At 41.9% G+C, this 19,733-nt stretch overlaps 1 protein-coding gene across 1 annotated transcript in view; it reads right to left on the bottom strand.

Annotated features, from left to right (window-relative positions):
* Positions 1-1,740: 1,740 nt before the first annotated feature.
* The window catches only part of TXK (TXK tyrosine kinase), a 46,758-nt gene continuing 28,765 nt past the window's right edge, over positions 1,741-19,733 (bottom strand). Inside the window, exons 9-14 of the mRNA XM_043572718.1 lie at positions 16,636-16,807; positions 13,428-13,644; positions 10,507-10,571; positions 7,438-7,556; positions 5,769-5,926; positions 1,741-2,786 (exon numbers count right to left, since the gene is read on the bottom strand). Of these exons, the coding sequence (XP_043428653.1) occupies positions 2,718-2,786; positions 5,769-5,926; positions 7,438-7,556; positions 10,507-10,571; positions 13,428-13,644; positions 16,636-16,807 (800 nt within the window). The 3' untranslated portion in view covers positions 1,741-2,717. The remainder of the gene's footprint in view (positions 2,787-5,768; positions 5,927-7,437; positions 7,557-10,506; positions 10,572-13,427; positions 13,645-16,635; positions 16,808-19,733) is intronic.

Raw genomic sequence — 19,733 nt, 5'->3', positions numbered from 1 at the left:
AACAAATACTAGCATTGTTTGCAAAACGGGGTTCCTTTCTAAGAGAAGTTCTGTGACTTCTTTAAAGAAATTTTTTTTCTTTTTTTTTTTTTTTAAGAAATTTTTTCTTTTGCTAGACAAAGAACGATGAATCTCTGTCTAAAAACATTCCAAATTCAGGGCAGCTGGGTGGCTCAGTTGGTTAAGCCTCCAACTTTGGCTCAGGTCATGATCTCATGGTTGGCGAGTTCCAGGCCCACATCGGGCTCTGTGCTGCCAGCTCGGAGCCTGGAGCCTGCTTGGGATTCTGTGTCTCCCTCTCTGCCTGCCCCTCCCCTGCTCACCCACTGTCTCTCTCTTTCTCAAAAGTGAATAAACATTAAAAACAAAAAGACATTCCAAATTCACCCATTATCTGGCACCTCAGTTACATACATATTATCTCCAGTTACTTCTGTTTCTTAGTATCTCACGTTCTGATGAAGTGTTAAAAGGAATAGAGCTTGCCTACCACCACCAATGATTGCTCATAGGAGAGCTGGCGGCTGCCATCACACCTCCAGGAAGGACTCCTCTCTGGACTCCCGCTCTGAACTCCGTCTCCCTGCATCGCAGTGATCGTGACGGCGGGATGCCCTGTGGTCAATCCTAACTCTTCAGCATTGGGATGTCCTGTTCTGTTGCCATAACATTAACCTTCCCCCCGGCCTTGGCTTTTGCTGGTTTGATAGTCTCATGCCCTCTTGCACGCAACTTCTGCGTATCTTATTTGATCTAAGATCTCAGTAGTGGGAGCCCTGTCTCGCCTCCCATATCATGAGGAAAAAGGGTCTGATAGTCTCAGAAACACCACGGGATCTCATACAAGTATTTCCGACCACCACTTGAATTATCAAAGTTGGCCATTCTCGCGTCGGATGCTCAGCATTTCAGTGCACTGACCAAGTACCACTGATACTCAAATACATCATTCTTGGAACAGGGAAATAGGACTTAAAAGTCACAGCTGCTGCCACACGGCAACTTACAATCTACTGGGAATCCTAACGCAGAACCACGACGCAGGGTAGGGCGGTATCAGACGACAGACTCCCAGCACGAAACCTCACGATGACAACACGTGTGCCTTCTGCCACACCCTTCTTCCTACGCTAATTCTGAAACGCTCGCAATGATCAAGACACATTTCCAATCATTCCTACAAACAGCGCCCAAGGAATTAAGATTTAATTATGACCGTGGTTATTTTTATCTTGAATCCAAAACCCCGGGCTTCAGAAATAATGGAGTTGGAGGTGACGCTTGGCTCTCTTGTGTTTGCCTCCTCTTGTTCTTTTATTTTTTTTGTTTTTTTTTAAAATTTTTTTTTTCAATGTTTATTTATTTTTGGGACAGAGAGAGACAGAGCATGAACGGGGGAGGGGCAGAGAGAGAGGGAGACACAGAATCGGAAACAGGCTCCAGGCTCCGAGCCATCAGCCCAGAGCCTGACGCGGGGCTCGAACTCACGGACTGTGAGATCGTGACCTGGCTGAAGTCGGACGCTTAACCGACTGCGCCACCCAGGCGCCCCAGCCTCCTCTTGTTCTTATGAGAAAAGCAAGCCGTCTTCTAGAGAGGTACTGGAGGAATTTCCTATGACAAAATGAGGCTTCTTACAGAAGCCCTATAAATACAGAGAACAAACGGATGGTTGCTGGAGAGAGGGGGTGGGGGTGGGAGACACAGGCTTCCAGTTGTAGAATCAATAAGTCACAGGAATAAAAGGCGGAGCATATGAAATATTGTCAGTGATATAGTAATAACAATGTATGGGGACAGATGGCAGCCGCACTTGTGCTGAGCACAGCATAACATACAGAGACATTGAATCACTATGCTGTCTACCTGAAACGAATATAATGTCAACTATACACAAAAGAAATTGAGAATTTCACTCAGAAAAGATATGAAATCTTCAAAATGTGTCACTTTTCTTTACCCAACTTTGCAATAAGCATTCTTTGACACTGTAGGGAAAAGAAAAGAAAATAGATCCATTACCCGTTTTAAAAGGAGGCTTCTTAAGTCATCCAATTTCACATGGACAAAGCGTGAAACTGCAGAATTCAAATTCAAGTTCTCAACTGACCCTGACAATGGATATTACTGGAAACAGAAATGCCACCGGGACCTGTTCAAAGAACTTTGCCTTCACAGTGTTTAAAACTGGAATACAAGAAACTGTCTCCAAAATAATCAGGTATGTGCAAAACCAAGTCCTTAAATAACATAGGGGAGATTATAAAAGACAGTTTAAGAATGTTCACATTCATGTGTCTTGTAAAGGTGCATCTTCCACAAAGGTCAGTCCAGCTCAAAAGGGTTGAATTCTGCAGGGGAGGCTCCTTTATTCCATGAGTTGGCAGAGTTTTTCACTCTCAGGGGCTCCCAGGGCTCTTCTCAGGAAGAGCAGCCACTATGAAGACCGCTATGGAGCATTTTCCCCCTCTTCACATGGGACACGGAGAACAACACAGAAAAATGAGAGTCGGAAAGTCCCTTTCAAAGACATCCCTGTAGAAAATATGACTGTCAGAGTATTTTTAAATTTTAAAGTTTGAAAAGCCTGTGATCTTTGCACTGTTTCCAAGAGTCAGCAACTCTAAAGGAAGGTGTTCATCATCAGTGACCCCGAACAGGATTTCCTTTTGTGATAATTTTGCAAGATGATCCTCTGGGTTGGCCTCCCATTCGTGTCACCAGGTCTCCGCGATCTCTGTGAGAACCTGCAGCAACTCAGTGAACGTCGGGCGGCCTTTGGGTTTCTGGAAGAGGGAAATAAAGATGGTCAGCTCAGCCTAGAATTCACTCAGATACCGGCTCTGGAACGGGCTGGCAGGGACCTGGATCTAGGCTGGTTCTCCACGAATGGAAGAGAACGACACCTTGGCTGACGCAAAGGACAAGACTGGTAGTTGAATGAAGCATGAGTGTGAAAATATAAGAGTAGAGGGCTGCAAAAATAAAATAGCCTGAGCTGCCGACACCAGCCACAGGTGGCTATTTAAATTTAAATTAATTAAAATTAAATATATTTTGGAATTCAATTCTCAGTCACACTAGCCACTTTCCAATTTTTCAAGAGCCAGGCGTGGGTACCATATTGGAGAGGGCAGACATAACACATTTCCACCATCACAGAAAGTCCCACTGGACAGCACTGCCCTAGAGATCTTTTCGGGTGACATGATGTGCACGGGGTAAAAAAAAAAAAAGGGCTGGGAGAGAATGGGCATCCAGAGTACCAGGCTATCGCACTCTGCCCCAGTTATTTACTACATTTGGTCCCCTGTAGAAGGAAAGATTTCAGTCAGAAAGCACAAGCCATGTTTTCATAAAGGACTTTGCAGGTCCTGGGGCATAGACTGTGCAGTCTTAAGGCTCAGTCAACAAAATCCACGGTCATGGAGACAAGGTCTGGAACATTTTTCCTATTTTCACCAGGGGATGTGATTTGGCTTTGGCTCCACGAGGGTAGAAAAGATGACACTGTTGGCATCTTTGAAATCCATGGGAAACAGAACTACTCACGGTAGCCACATTCTCACAAAGATCGCTGGCAACTGGGTTCATGGGGAGCCCCCACTCTTAGTGGTTTATAAACACATGGCATCGATAAAAAGGATCAAGCAGAAGGATACGTAAGCACACGTTCAAGTCCTCCTGGAGATTTCAGGAATAATTTGTGGAGTTTTTTGAGGAGGCTGACGTTCTGCAGGTAGTAGAGCCTATGAAACAGTTATGTGTGTATCAGTGTGTGCGTATCAGTACTAACATAATCATATTTGAATTTAAAGGGACCTAAGCACTTAGGACCTAAGCACTTAAACTTGAATTTAAAGGGAACTAAGGTGGTATTTAGACCACCTTAAAGAGTTGTAGGTAAATCACCTTTTGCAAACAAGTAAATCAGCATAACTAAAAACGTTGTTTTAATCAATGTTCTGACTACAATGTGAAACTGACATCACTTACAGGGTTCTCCTGCCAGCCTCGGATTTACTCTCCTTTTTCCTCTCCACCGATAAATAAAATCTGAATAAGAGTTATATTTTATGCCATGTACCTGTATATTGTTCCACATACGATATAGGTTTCTGAGCTATTTACATTGTTATTGCAGAGAAGCTCTTAAGACCGCCATTGGCTACTAATAGCTCATTTAACATTTTCCGATGTTTTTCAAGATTCCTTGCAGAGCAGCTCATCATATGCATAATATTTTCATACATCAAGGATCTTTATAAAACTAATACATCTCTGGAATGTGAACAACATCACTCTTGACATACTGAGTTTTTCAGTCATCATGGTTTCTCAGCCAGGAGAAAACTCCTCATTTAGCTGCGGTTTTTCTTGACTAACACTGTCAGCTGGAGACAGAAAGCTGTCAAAAATCACAGAGGAGTCTGATATGAAGGAGAGAGGTGTGTTGAGTTTGTGCCCAGAAAAGATAGAATACGCCTGGCTTTATTTTTAAGCTCAGCATTTCAAGAAAAAGAAAACCTGGACCCCCACGCCCCCAGAGAGAATTTCCTGACTCGAAGTTTCTGACACACTTTCTGTCTTTTTTTTTCCAACGTTTATTTATTTTTGGGACAGAGAGAGACAGAGCATGAATGGGGGAGGGGCAGAGAGAGAGGGAGACACAGAACCGGAAACAGGCTCCAGGCTCTGAGCCGTCGGGCCAGAGCCCGACTCGGGGCTCGAACTCACGGACCGCGAGATCGTGACCTGGCTGAAGTCAGATGCTTAACCGACTGCGCCACCCAGGCGCCCCACGCACTTTCTGTCTTGATTCCTATTCTGGCTTAATCTATCAGGAGTCTTGAGTGCCCAAAAAAGAGCTGAAACCCATTAGCCTGGGGAAAACAAGACAAATTGCAGGAGACTGAAGTAAATAAAAACACCCTTCTTCTCTTTCAATGTGGAAATTTACCAAACCTGATTCTACTCTCAGTTTCCACCCACCAGATCTTAAAGGAGTAAAACACCTCATCGCTTAAGTTCTAGTAGCATCGAGAGTTTCTGCAGGAGCCAATCTGAGAAAAATAAGACTTGAAAAATGCACTGAATTCTCCAGATGAAAGGCTGTTGCTAAAAACAAAATGGACTTGGGGCTCCTGGGTGGCTTAGTTGGTTAAGCGTCTGACTTCAGCTCAGGTCATGATCTTGCAGTTCGTGGGTTCGAGCCCTGGGTCGGGCTCTGTACTGACAGCTCAGAGCCTGGAGCCTGCTTCAAGTTCTGTGTCTCCCTCTCTCTGCCCTTCCCTCACTCATGCTCTGTCTCTCTCTCTCAAAAATAAATAAACATTAAAAATAATAATAATAATAAATAAAAACAAAATGGACTAACGACCTTATGGTGGCAGCTTCACATAGAAATAGTACTCCTGGGGGCGCCTGGGTGGCTCAGTCGCTTAAGCGTCCGACTTCAGCTCAGGTCATGATCTCGTGGCCCCGCATCGGGCTCTGTGCTGACAGTTCGGATTCTGTGTCTCCCTCTGTCTCTCTGCCCCTCTCCTGCTCGTGTGCTCTCTATTGCTCTCTCTCTCAAAAAGTACAGAAACGTTAAAAATTTTTTTAATTAAAAAAAAAAGAAATAGTACTTCTGGCTCTTAGGGATCATTATCAGGAAACAACCCCTCTTCCTGCCATGCTGGAGTCCTCAGGTAACGCTTGTGACACTCAGGTCTGTTCTCAGATGCTGGGAATGCCAACTTCGTAGGAAATCAGGGGACACTCACCTCATGCCAGCAGCCGTACATGACTTCATATATGGACATTGGTGCCAGTTGAGGACGGTACAGCCTGAAGCCTTTAGAAATGGCTTCCACAACTTGCAAATTTGACTTATTTTCAAAAGGCATTTTTCCTTCTGTAAAAACTTCCCACATCAAAACTCCTACACATAAAATGCACGTAAACAAGAGGTTACTTGAAATGGCAAGAACTGTTTCCAACCACAAGGCCTCCTTTCCCTCTTCCAGCCTCTGAATTATAATCATCCAGAATGAGAACGGTTCTGGCTAGGAATCAGACTATGTGTACTGGAGTTTTCGAACAGGCCTCTCATCTGAAAACATTCCAAGTAAAAACAATGCCTTTCTTTCCCGTTGGTCTTGACTTGCCTCCCTAGTGAAAGCCAAGTGCTGCCAGCACTTTTGTTTCTAAGTATGCTCATGTCTTCACACCCTGAAATCAACATTCTGCCATTCCCTCTGCCATTCCATGGAAAATGACAGAATTGTGGGAGCCTCTGCTGCCTGCTAAGGCCAAGAGTTTCCCGACCAGTAGATGGCGCATGTTCCCCTCTTCCCACTGAAAGATGAGGCTGCTGGGTAGGGCGAAATATCTAGCAGGGGCTTGGTACCTGAGCAGATATTCTATAATCACCGATTGATTGATTGATTGATCAGTGAAACTCCTTCAGTGCTCTCATCTGGACTTCATTTAATTATTCACTTATTCTAAGAATATGTATTATGCATTGATTAGGGGCCAGGAGTCTGCTAGAGCCAGAAGATTCTAAGAATGAGACCAGTCCGTGTGCTCAAGAAGCTCACTGTCCAGTGGGAAGTAGAGACAAGTGGTCAGGTAAAGCTCAGAAATTCTAACTGTTCTGCAGCCACTTGATGAGGTCCTTGTGTTTCTATCCATGAATCTCACAACTTAACTGCTCTCCTGCAGAGCTTAAAATGTCACCTGCCAAGACGACCACAAGTCAGTCGACAGCTAAAGAGATCAATGATACAAGCTTAACCTTATGTGGACAATAAAATTCACACCCTTCTGAGGGTTCAGATGTCTTTCCAAACCCAAGAAGCTATCGGGAGAGGTCTGGGCTAAAGAGAATAGCTTATTGCACATTTATTGCCACTTCTTGAAAACCAACTTGAAGCACAAACTCTACTGGACACGGTCTACAGTGTCTCCTCCTCAGTGAAGAACGTTACACAACATAAATTCCAGTTGACAGTTCCCAAGGAGGCCAACATCTAAATTCCACCAAGTTTGAAGGTAATGGAATAAATGAGGTGGAGTTGCTTCGTAGTCAGACAATGAAGTGTATCAATTACACTCAAAATTCAGTGACACCTTAAGAGACTTTTCCTTGCAAGTCTCTGTGGTGTAGAAAAGTTGGCTGAGTTTGTTTTCTAGATCAGTAGACTCTTTGTTATAGTTTTACAGCAAGTGCTCAATGGGAAAGGAAAAGATCCAAAAGTAGACTTCTGTAAGAAGGTGCATGACACAAGTTGCCAAAGACAGCCTGGATGTGTTTAGAACACCTAAGATAGAAGCACAGTTGCAAAAAGACCTTTTTCAAATGCCACATCATATTAAAAACTCAAACCTTAAAAAAGACTGGCCTTGTATTAAATCAGCCACCATCAAATGAATATCAAATTTACTCACCAAACGACCAGACGTCAGATTTGCTGCTGTACTTGTTGAAGTGGAAAACTTCAGGAGGGGACCACTTGACGGGGAACTTGGCCCCAGAAGAACTGATATACTCATCATCCAAAACGTACCTAAGGTTATTAGATCCAAAGGTTATTAGATCCAAAACACCTTGTGCTAAATACGTCCAAGTTCAGTTTAGTTCAACCCCCTTAGTCTACTTCAAGTTCTAAAAGAGAAAGCATTTTACCCCAGAAATGTTCTGCATACCTTCTCTTGTTTACCAAAGTGGGAAAGTATCCTATACAGTGATTCCTCCCCAAACCAAGCCTCAATTCTGTTTATTTTATTTGGGTTTCAGAAAACCAGAGCAATTCTTCAAAATTGATTGGAATTGGTAACCCACTGACTACCTTAGTTACGACAAACTCTTAATTCTGCAAAGGAGCATGCTGATGCTCTAATAACCAAAGTTATAAAATGAAAAGTAACAAATAGGGGCGCCTGGGTGACTCAGTTGGCTAAGTGTCCGACTTCAGCTCAGGCCATGATCTCATGGTTTCTGGGTTCGAGCCCCGCATCCGGCTCTGTGCTGACAGCTCAGAGCCTGAAGCCTGCTTCAGATTCTGTGTCTCCCTCTCTCTCTTTGCCCCTCCTCTGCTCACGCTCTGTTTCTCTCTCTCTCAAAAAGTAAATAAACATTAAAAAAATAATAAATATATATATATATATATATATGGCAAAGAACAAATTCAAGGTTAGGTGCCTTATTTTCTTTCCTCATGCATAGATGTTTTGTGAGGCAGAGGAGGGGGAAAATAAAATATTGAATATAATACATTTGTTGTAAAAAATTGCCAATGCGTTAAAATGGCCCTATATGAAATCAATAATAACTACCACCTCCTTTTAAAAACTACAAAAATATTAAACTTCTCTCTTTTTTGAGAATCGTAGGCAGGAGCATCCAAGTATGGGAACGTGGAGAGAAGAGATGATAACTAAGTCGTGCTGTGTAGCCCCTGGAGTGGGCAGCATAGTATTTTTGAATTATTTATTACTGCTTCCTCGCACTCTCTTTTTTTTCCCCACATACCCTACTTCAGCCCACCTTTAAGGGCTTTCTTGAGCCAGAGGTCATTCCACTAAGGGAAAGAGTGGGTAATAGAAAACAAAAGGGAAAGAGCCATTTTTCATAGCTTTGGAGTTTCCAAGTTCTAAGCATTCTGGAGAAGGAGAAGGACTGAGTTGTTAACAAAATATTTGGCAGAATGGCCCATAAATAAGAGTGATATCTCACCACCACCACCCATCCCTCCAGAAAAAGACCCCTGCAGCTGGGAGGTGAGAGAGAATAAAGGGAAAGGGAAGGCGTATTAGACATCAGGGGGCGGCAGAGACAGGGTCCTGTACCCTGCACCCTACAAGGGCTTCCCGGATCACACTGCATGAGAAAAAGGCCCCACTTCCCACAATAGGTTGGTGGGATTCAAGAGCAAAACAGAGCCTGGGCCTCTTCCCCAGGTCAAGCCCCAGGAAAAGCAAAAAGATTCCAGAAAATAAAGAGCTGTGGATGTGCTTAGGTAAATAGGGCCTTGGATAGATAGCTCCACGGGGTTTTCTAATCATGGCGAATTGCAGTATGATAGCCTCTGGCAGACAGAAATTTGGGATGAATCGACAGCCACCTGTGCAGATGTTCAGCCAAGGACAAAGCAGGAGGACAGTGGCTGCAAGGACGCCATTGCCAATGGATAACAAGGAGCAGACATGTCCTCTCTAATATGTGGCCCCAGGAAACATACAGAATTTGAATTTGACCTTGGAATCAGAGAGAATCCTGAATTCACAGGAATTAAGTTTTTAGCAACCTGAAGGAAAGGGGGCTCAAAATATAAATTGCATTGAGTTGTAGAAAATAAGGTTAGATTTTCTACACTTGAGTCGCAGTCTTAAAGTCAGCTACTACAGGGGCGCCTGGGTGGCGCAGTCGGTTAAGCGTCCGACTTCAGCCAGGTCACGATCTCGCGGTCCGTGAGTTCGAGCCCCGCGTCGGGCTCTGGGCTGATGGCTCAGAGCCTGGAGCCTGTTTCCGATTCTGTGTCTCCCTCTCTCTCTGCCCCTCCCCGGTTCATGCTCTGTCTCTCTCTGTCCCAAAAATAAATAAACGTTGAAAAAAAAAAAATTAAAAAAAAAAAAAGTCAGCTACTACATTGGATAATAGAAATACATGATGGGGGTGCCTGGGTGGCTCAATGGGTTAAGCGCCTGGCTCTTGATCTTTCGGCGCAAGTCATGATCTCAGAGTTCATGAGTTCAAGCCCCACATCAGGCTCTGTGCTGACAGTGCAGAGCCTGCTTGGTATTCTCTCTCTCCCTCTGTCTCTCTCTCTCTTCCTCTCTCTCTCTGTCCCTCCCCTGCTGTCTCTCTGGAAAAATAAATAAACTAACAACAACAACAACAAAAAGAAATGCATGATGATGACACAGAAAAATCAGAGCTAAACAAATTTATTCTTTTTTTCTTTCAGAAATATACATATATCAGAAAAGCTTTTTTTAAAATTTTTTTTAACGTTTTATTTATTTTTGAGACAGAGAGAGACAGAGCATGAATGGGGGAGGGGCAGAGAGAGAGGGAGACACAGAATCGGAAGCAGGCTCCAGGCTCTGAGCCATCAGCCCAGAGCCCGACGCGGGGCTCGAACCCACGGACCGCGAGATCGTGACCTGAGCTGAAGTCGGCCACTCAACCGACTGAGCCACCCAGGCGCCCCAGAAAAACTTTTTTTTTAACCTTTTTATGATGATGAGTAGATTGAGAAATATTATAAATTTTAAGATATGCCTGAAAATGACCTGAAAAAATATAAAAATAGTCCAAAATATCCATTTAACTCACAGCTAAAATTGGTTTATGTCCTAAAATTCAAAGCAGGGCAACAGGCCTAACAACCACATCAATACTTTCCTCACAGGAAAAAAAAAATTCTATTAACATTTTCAGTTTGTCAGTAGACAGATATAAGATTCCCTCTTATGCGTAAACAAACAAACAAAAAATATATATATATCACGTACCTCGTCATTCCAAAGTCCGATATTTTTACTATACTTGCAGCACTGACCAAACAATTCCTTGCTGCCTATAAAAAGAAGAAAGGAATCCAAGTTTGAAGATAGTTTTTTCTTTCAAGAGTTTCTACTCTCCTTTTTCTTAGTTTATTTGGACCCCCACACTACTTTCCTGTATGAGCAGCCATTTTATTTTTATGGTGACACCTGTCAATGCCACATATGACTCAATATATCTGCCCTTACGTGATGGATTTTAATGATGCTTCAAAGAAACAACAAAAAGAAAAAGAAAAAGAAATTTTAATACTTTTTCTTCTAAAAGTTTTTAATTATTCGCAAGAAGTATCTTTGATAAATGGGGAGACTAAATCAAAGAGATGTTAAACTATGAATCCTGGCATTAAAATTAATGTGTATTTTTAGGGGCGCCTGGGTGGCGCAGTCGGTTAAGCGTCCGACTTCAGCCAGGTCACGATCTCGCGGTCCGGGAGTTCGAGCCCCACGTCAGGCTCTGGGCTGATGGCTCGGAGCCTGGAGCCTGTTTCCGATTCTGTGTCTCCCTCTCTCTCTGCCCCTCCCCCGTTCATGCTCTGTCTCTCTCTGTCCCAAAAATAAATAAACGTTGAAAAAAAAATTAAAAAAATAAATAAATAAATAAAATAAAATAAATGTGTATTTTTAAATAATGCAGAGACAATGTATTTGATGCCAAAATAATCCATTTTCAGAGAGCTTAGTCAAAGAAAATCACTGATTTGGTATTTAGCCTCATGTAAATCAATCACTGTTTGATCTTTTTTTTTTTTTTTTTTCTCTTCTAAGCTCATATGTGGGTCAGCTAGTCCAAAAACAAAGGCAAGGAACTAAAAATGGTAAGCTAGGAGGAGTCAATTTGGAAGAGTTTCACAAATACCAGCAAGGATCTCAAAGCCAAACCACAAAGCAAGCCCTTGACAGGGAAAAGACTCCTGGTTAACTGATACATTTTAACTGGCATGAAGGTAAGTGGAATAGAACACAAAAGAAAGCAATCGAGGAAGAAAGCAAGGATAGGAGGACCTGAGAGAAGCCACTTTGGAACAAACAGAGTGACTGAGTTTTGAATTCTACTCCCTGTCAGAAAAGACCAACCTGCAGAGACTAGGAAAGTAAGCTAGGTGGAATTCATGCTATATCCATCCATTCAAAAATTTGCTCGATAGCTACTACGTACTGAAGATGGGGAAATGCGCCACGAGGGATACAAAATGATAATGTAGCTCTGGAATAGCAATAGTTAGCATTGCTGAGCTTGCTCTATGCCAGGAGCAGGTGGAAGGGCCTACACATATTAATGCATATAATTCCCCCAACAAGCCCATAGGAGGAAGCTGCTATAATTAATACCACTGTACTAGTTAACGAGTTTGCCCAACCTCACACAGATAGTAAGAAACAAAGGTGAGATATTAACCCAGGCAGTCTAGCTCTAGAGCACTGGTTGTGAATCTTGGCTACGCACTGAGCTCACCAGGGAAATTTTCAAAAAATATTTATGGCTAGATTCTACCCCCAGAGGGTCTGATTTAATTGGTCTGGGGCATGGCCTGGGTATCGTGATGTTTTAGAAGTTCCCAGGTGATTCTAAGGCACAGCTAAATCTGAGAAAATTGCTCTGTACTCTGTGTTCTCATCACAGCTCAGAAGTCTAGGCATTGATATCAGGGAAATTAGAGTCTAATAGTTGTATAAACAATGTGAACAATTAACTATTATAGGAAGTGGTAAATAATAAATGCCATGAGAATTTTTCGTCACCTGTACGTCCAGCAATAAGTGTGCTAAGGCCAATGAAATTATGCCTCCTTTCTCTCCCCAGAATGCTCTAGCCTGAATGATAGATAATAAAGTCCCCCTGGTCACGGGAGGAAGTACAGGATGACCCCCTCGGTGATGATACCAGTGACATCTCACAGATTCTCAAGTTCTCCTTGGGGTTAATTTTTGGACTTAGAAATGAGACATGGAAAGGCAGGGAAGGAATAGTGTGAACATCATGAATAAATATGGAGTGGATACAAAATGTTTTTCCAGGCAAGGTAGCAAGGCAGGAAAGCAGAGCCATTAGCATTTGGGGCAAGACAAGCTTGCATTTTTTGTTTGTTTGTTTTTTTAGGACATAATGTTCCGAGTATCACAGAACAGAATGATTTGGCATTTCTCATCCTCCTCAGTCGAGCCGGCAATGCCACTGCGATACTGTGACAACCAAAGCACCCCCACGTGGGGGCAGTTTCATCCCTGGCTGTTCTCCAGTGCCCGGCCGCGGGCCTGGCATATACTGCCATTCAATCCGTATTTGATCATTGGTTGAAAGGAAGAAAAGTGGAAGCAATGGAAGAAGACAGGGAAGGCGACAGGAAAGAAAAGTAAATTCGCTTTGGTTGGTTGGTCAGTGTGGTAGTTCATCAGTTCCAGGCATATTTAGAGTAACACCTTACTTGGCTGCAGCATTAATGAGTAATTAAAAAGAAAGCCACATGTCCCAGAGAATTACATGAATAGGAAAGCATTTAGAAATGAAGCCAAAGGTATTTTATCGAAAACATTCAAAGTCCTTGGGGAGCCTGGGTGGCTCAGTTGGTTAAGCATCCAACTTTTGATTTCGGGCTCAGGTCATGACCTCAGGGTTCATGGGTTCAAGCCCCGCAGGGCTCTCTGTGCTGACAGTGCGGGGGCTACTTGGGATTCTCTCTCTCCCTCTCTCTCTCTCTGCCCCCCCCCCCAGTAATGTTCTCTCTCTCTCTCTCTCTGTCTCTCTCTCTCAAAATAAATAAATACATATTTAAAGATAAATAAGTAAAATTAAATATTGAAAGTCCTCAAGTGTCCTGATCTTCCGAAAGGCCACACGTAAAACATCAGCGAGTTTGCGGGGTACTTACTAAATCCCGATGAATAAAGCGGCTCCTCTCCAGATACTCCATTCCCTCACAGACATCCTGGCACATGCTCAGCAGCATTTCCTTCCGCAGCGCTCCCCTCCTCTCTCGGAGATAGCTCAGCAGGCAGCCGTTCTCCATGAACTCCGTCACGATGTAGAGGGGCTTCTGCTGAACGCACACTCCGTACAGCTGGACCAGCCTTGAGTGCGATAATTTCCTGATGAGGAAGAGCACACACGCGCCCGTGAGCGGATTCGTGTCGGCGATTCGAAGCGCTTAGACTCCGTTGGTGAAATGTACCAACTCTGCATTATTGTCAACAACGAGATACGCGAAAAACCCAGCCCCAGAGAACGTGGAAGTTTCCTTTCCACCGTGCGCGCTGGATAAGTGGGGTCAAGAGTTCAAGCGGTACTTCCCAAGTCCCTACAGAATATTACGTGCTCCCATATTGTTTTTTTTCTGCTTTCCATCCTGTAAGCCCCTTGCCTCCTCGTCTTGCTCAGGTCTTGCTCAGGTCTTTGCAAGAGTTCCTGTTCCTGAGGTTTCAACTTTTCTAACTGCGGCTGCTCAGGCAAAATTTCCATACAGACAGAAGGGAGGAAACAGTGATTGATGCGTAAGAAAGAAAGAAGAAAGAAAAAGAAAGAAAGAAAGAAAGAAAGAAAGAAAGAAAGAAAGAAAGAAAGAAAGAAAGAGAGGGAGGGAGGGAGGAAAGAAGGAAAGAAGGAAGGGAGGAAGGGGGAAAGAAGGAAGGAAGGAAGGAAGGAAAGAAGGAAAGAAAGAAGGAAAGAAAGAAAAGGAAGAAGGGAAAGAAAGAAAGAAAATTAAATGATAAAGAATAAAGGCATTTAAAAAAAAAAATTTCAGACAAAGTTGGAGACTGAAAAATACCTACCAACATGAAACCCTTCTCTGTATTCAGCAATCCAATCACCACACACACACACACACACACACACACACGCACACACACCCTTGAAAGTTGCCTATTAAAATACATACAGGAAAAATAAAATAAAATAAAATACAGAATTCTTTAGTTATCTAAACTTCAAAAGTTTACTGTTTCTTCTGGAGTATGTAGCATTCAATCATGGAAAATAATGTTCAAGTTAATGTTTATAATTTTAGAAGATGTGTAACAAGCCAATTTCTCTGTTTATAATTTTAGAAGATGTGTAACAAGCCAATTTCTCTGTTTATAATTTTAGAAGATGTGTAACAAGCCAATTTCTCAGAAATAAGTTGAAATGTTACCCCTTTTCATTTATAGAGGTAAAATAAAATCAATGACTTGGGAGGATTATTTACCTTAAAATAATGTATGTGAGTGATTAATTGACATCTTACCATATAAGTAGCATGCAAAAACACTTCCAGTCAGTAGAAAAAAGACATTCAGAGAATCTATACATGATTTTCATCTGTAGATATGTATCTTAAATACGTATATTTTGTCTGATTTATCTTTCTAATTCATAAAGTATACTTTCAGTTAAGGGATGCAATTTACATGTATGCAGAATAATGGCGGGAAAGTCATTCTTAAAATGGAACATTAACTTGCCATAAGAAAACCACCACACTGACACCCACATACAAACATCTGAGAATTGAAACATTACACTATGTTTGTTTAGCAAGATCACTGGAGCAGCAACAAATACATTGATGAACTAACACAGGTGATATAGTAGAAAGCCAATCAAACATGGCAGAGGAGACATCCTGGAGGAGGTGACATTTAAACTACACACTTACAAAAAGGAGGTACTACTATATTACTAAGATGTGTATGCTTCACAGAGCTCAATGCGTGTCAGTATATACTTTTTTAAAGATGACTGTATTTGCAACAGGATGTTAGAAGGAAATTTTTCTGCCTCACTTTAAAAACATCAGGAAAAAACAGACTGTTCAAACCCAACAGTACATTATGTTCACCTGAACTGACTTAAAAATAAGCCCTTAGCTTCATTCCTGCCTCTGTAAACTTCCTGGAGCTATCGTTATTTCCCCCACTCCATGGATCTTCCACTGTCTTCAAAACATCTTCCCCAACAACCTTAACCCCAAATGCCCAGTAGGGCTTGAACCTTTCAAGAATCCTCTCAACGTGACATTGGACATCTCTAATTCTTACATTTCCTAGGAATTCCAGTATAGGCTTCGACTTCCCCTGAACCACATGTCTCCCAGTCTTTCTTTTCTTATCACACCTATCTAATCAACACAGAGGAATATAATGTTTTGTCTCTCCTTCAGATACAGGAAAACTAGGGTCTGATGCCAATGGTATCAGGGAACACATTCCAGACAGATAGCTGCCTGGGGTAATCTAGGGGCACGAAATCATCTTTGGGGAGCTGCTATGACTGGAAAGTGTGTTTAATATAACTTCTCCTGAAATTAATTTTACTATACGTGGATGGGAAGAATATTTCGATAGGACACTTGGGGTATGGGTTGAGAGCTCCAAGAGGCAGCATTGCTCTGTCTTTAAAGGCGAATGGGTCCAGTTATCGATGCTGGTTTCTTTGTTTGTTTGCTTGTTTTCCATTGAGGTCTGCAAGTTTAGAACAGAACGTAATTGCTTTGGAGAACAGAATCGAGGTGACACCATCTGGGGTTTTCATTTTTCACCACAATGCTACTCCCCATTGTTGCACAAATACTTTCTTTATACCAAATTATCGGCTTGTCCTGATCCAACCCAGATTACAGATGTAAGACACATATTCAACTAAGTCAAAATGCTGATCTGAGAAATCACAGAAGTCAGGAGCAGTGCCCAGGGGGCCACAAAGAGCCACTTCTGTTAGAGCTCAGGATTCTTAAATTCTCTGAAAGCAAATACTTGACCCTTATATTGCCATTTAGACAAAATCAACATTTTTGCTTCCAGGAAAAGCAAAAAAGAAAGTCCTGTAAGGACTTGTCACTTTCATGGATTATCTCACTTAATTCACATGTTGATGCAGTAACGAAGGTATTGTTATCCCCATTTTACAGGTGAAGAAACTGAGGCTCGGAAAGGTGAAATAACTCACTCAGGTCACACAGAGGTCAAATAATTTGCTCAGGTCACACAACTAGCTTGGGCAGAGTTGTGACACAAATCCAGGTGTAACTGCTCCAAACTCCGTGTTCTTTCCATAACACCAGAATGTTGCATGAAATTGATCTGGGTGTTGCTTGTACTTACGTCATCACTTTAGCCTCTTCAATGAAGTCTTCTTCAGACATGGAGCCTTCGCTGATGGCCTTGATAGCTACCTGGATGTGTGCTCGCCATTGCCCCAAATGGACTACTCCAAACTGACCGCTTCCAATCTCCTTCACAAGCGCCAACTCAGCGGGATCTATCTCCCACTTTTCTAGAAAAGTAAAACATCCATGTTACAAGTAGGGGAAATTTTTAGAGCTGGAAAAGATTTAGGAATTATCTAGACCTATTCTATTCTTTTACAAAGAGGTTAAAAATGTTATAAATGAGTGGAACGGAACAGTAACCATTTTTAATACCCTCACTGTGGTTTTCATGTGTAATTCCAGAATTCAAGCTTCAAGATATAAACTTGACTTACTTAAAGAGGAATGATGGATATCAAAACATACGTTCTCTTTCCAGAGGGACACAGGATGAAATGCAACACTTTGCCTTTCTAAAACAAACCTACCAAAACTACACCTGGGCCCTAAGATATGTATGTCCCCATCTGGTTTTGTCCTGCTGAGTAAACTTGTGAGGCACATAACATTTGGTCCCCCCCCAGTCCCCCCCATTTCACCTCCTTCTGTTGTTCCTCTGCCCACTCCCACCCCCAAAGGGCTTTTCTGCCTTGGTGTTTTCTCCTTAGGAAAAAGTCTAACAAATTCATCTAATAAATAAGGCCAGTGTTTAGGATTCTAACTCACATGTATCTATGTTTGAAGTGAAATTTGTGGTATGGTATATTTGACTTCCATAGAAGTAAATGAAGAAAAAAGAACTGTTTTTAAATTAACCCACTTATGGGTGATGGGCATTGAGGAGGGCACTTGTTGGGATGAGCACTGGGTGTTGTATGTAAGCCAATTTGACAATAAATTATATTTAAAAAAATAAATAAAAATAAAAATAATCTCAAAAAAATAAAAAAATAAAGTGAAGAAAACACACACACACACACACACACACACACACACAAATTTCGTTATCAATTAACAAAAAATAAAAATAAAACAACCCTCTTGACAATCCGTTTTAGTATCTCCTTTTATATTGCAACACCGCCATCTGCTGGAACTTTAGAATAATGCAGTTTAAAGAGTTGTAAAGGCCAACTTTGCAAAGTGCTCTCCCTCCGGATAGCAGGTGTTTTATTTATTTTTTATTTTATTTATTTTTTTTATATATGAAATTTATTGTCAAACTGGCTTCCATACAACACCCAGTGCTCATCCCAAAAGGTGCCGTCCTCAATACCCATCACCCACCCTCTCCTCCCTCCCACCCCTCATCAACCTTCAGTTTGTTCTCAGTAGCAGGTGTTTTAAAAGTAACATGAGAAAAAAAATTTTTTTAATAAATACATAAAAGCAACATGGGAGAATATATTTATGACCTTGATATTGGCAAGAATTTATTCAACATAATATAACCATAAAGGAAAATATTGACAAATTACACTTCATAAAAATTCTATCAAATACACCCCATTAAGAGAGTGAAAAGGAATGGGGCACCTGGGTGGCTCAGTCGGTTGAGCATCCAACTTCAGCTCAGGTCATGATCTCTCAGTTCCTGAGCTCAAGCCCCTCATTGGGCTCTGTGCTGACAGCTCAGAGCCTGGAGCCGACTTCGGATTCTGTGTCTCCCTCTCTCTCTCTGCCCCTGCCCTGCCCCTGCCCCTCTCTCTCTTAAAGATAAATAAGTATTTTAATTTTTTTTCCAACGTTTATTTATTTTTGGGACAGAGAGAGACAGAGCATGAACGGGGGAGGGTCAGAGAGAGAGGGAGACACAGAATCGGAAACAGGCTCCAGGCTCTGAGCCATCAGCCCAGAGCCCGACGCGGGGCTCGAACTCACGGACCGCAAGATCGTGACGTGGCTGAAGTCGGACGCTTAACCGACTGCGCCACCCAGGCGCCCCAATAAATAAGTATTTTAAAATTTTTTTAAAAAGAGAGTGAAAAGGAAAGCCACATATTGGGAGAAGATATTTCTAAAATGCATAGCCAGTAAGGAATTCGTATTCAGAATATGAAAAAAAAAATCAGAAAAAGGCAGATAATTATATTTCTAAGAGTTAAAAAACTTGAATAGAGTATGCTCTCACAAGAGGGTATACCCAAATGGCCACTAAATTGATCAAAATAATTAGTCATCAGGGAAATGCAAATTTAAACCACAATGAGATACGATTACTACACATGCCAGATTGGCTAACGTGAAAACCAAAGAAAAGAATCCACAGGAATGACTAAACATTAGCAAGGGCAAAGGTGTGGAGCACCTGGAACTCCCATATGCTATTGATTGAAGTGTAGTTTGGTATAAGCTGTTTGGAAAACTAACTAAATCTGAATGGGTACACGCTCTATGACCCAGTAATTCCACTCTTAAGTATATATCCAACATTGGTGGAGCTTACATGACTACTGAACCTCATCAAAAGACATGCAAGAATGTTCATAATGATATTATTTATGTGGTAAAAATTGGTTACAAGCCAAATGGTCATCTAAAGAAGGATGGGTAAATCCACTGTGGTATAGTCACGCAATGTCATACCGCACCACCACGGAGATGAGCCAACCACACCCAACACCATGGGTGAAGAGGAAGAAGCCAGACACAATACACGGTACTGTGTATTATTGTGTATGGTGCCTTATTCCATTTAGATAAAGTAATCAAAACCAGGCAAAGCTAAGTGAGCTATAGAGTTATGAGTTGTGCACTGTTCTATATGTTAAAAAATTTTTTGAAAAGTTTATTTTTTAAAAATTAAAACTTAATGCTTAACTTAAATAAATTGCTAATGGCACAGAACTTTTATTATGTACATTGCATTTAGGGACAGAGAATAACCTAGGCATCCCTAATACCCTGAAATCACTCTCCCATCCCAATTAAAATAGAGACCCTGGGTCCTGGTTACCCGTTACGTGATATAATTATCTTACCGGCTTCTCAGTACATTCTGATTCACACTAATGAGAGGAATGTAAGGGAACATTGGGTCACCAAATTACAAAACAGAATTCTTTGGCTCTTATTTATTCTCAACAGATTTGCAAATACTCATTTGCTAGA

Source organism: Prionailurus bengalensis, chromosome B1, assembly GCF_016509475.1.
Source record: "Prionailurus bengalensis isolate Pbe53 chromosome B1, Fcat_Pben_1.1_paternal_pri, whole genome shotgun sequence".
Classification (NCBI taxonomy): domain Eukaryota; kingdom Metazoa; phylum Chordata; class Mammalia; order Carnivora; family Felidae; genus Prionailurus; species Prionailurus bengalensis.
This window is presented reverse-complemented; position numbering and strand designations above follow the sequence as displayed.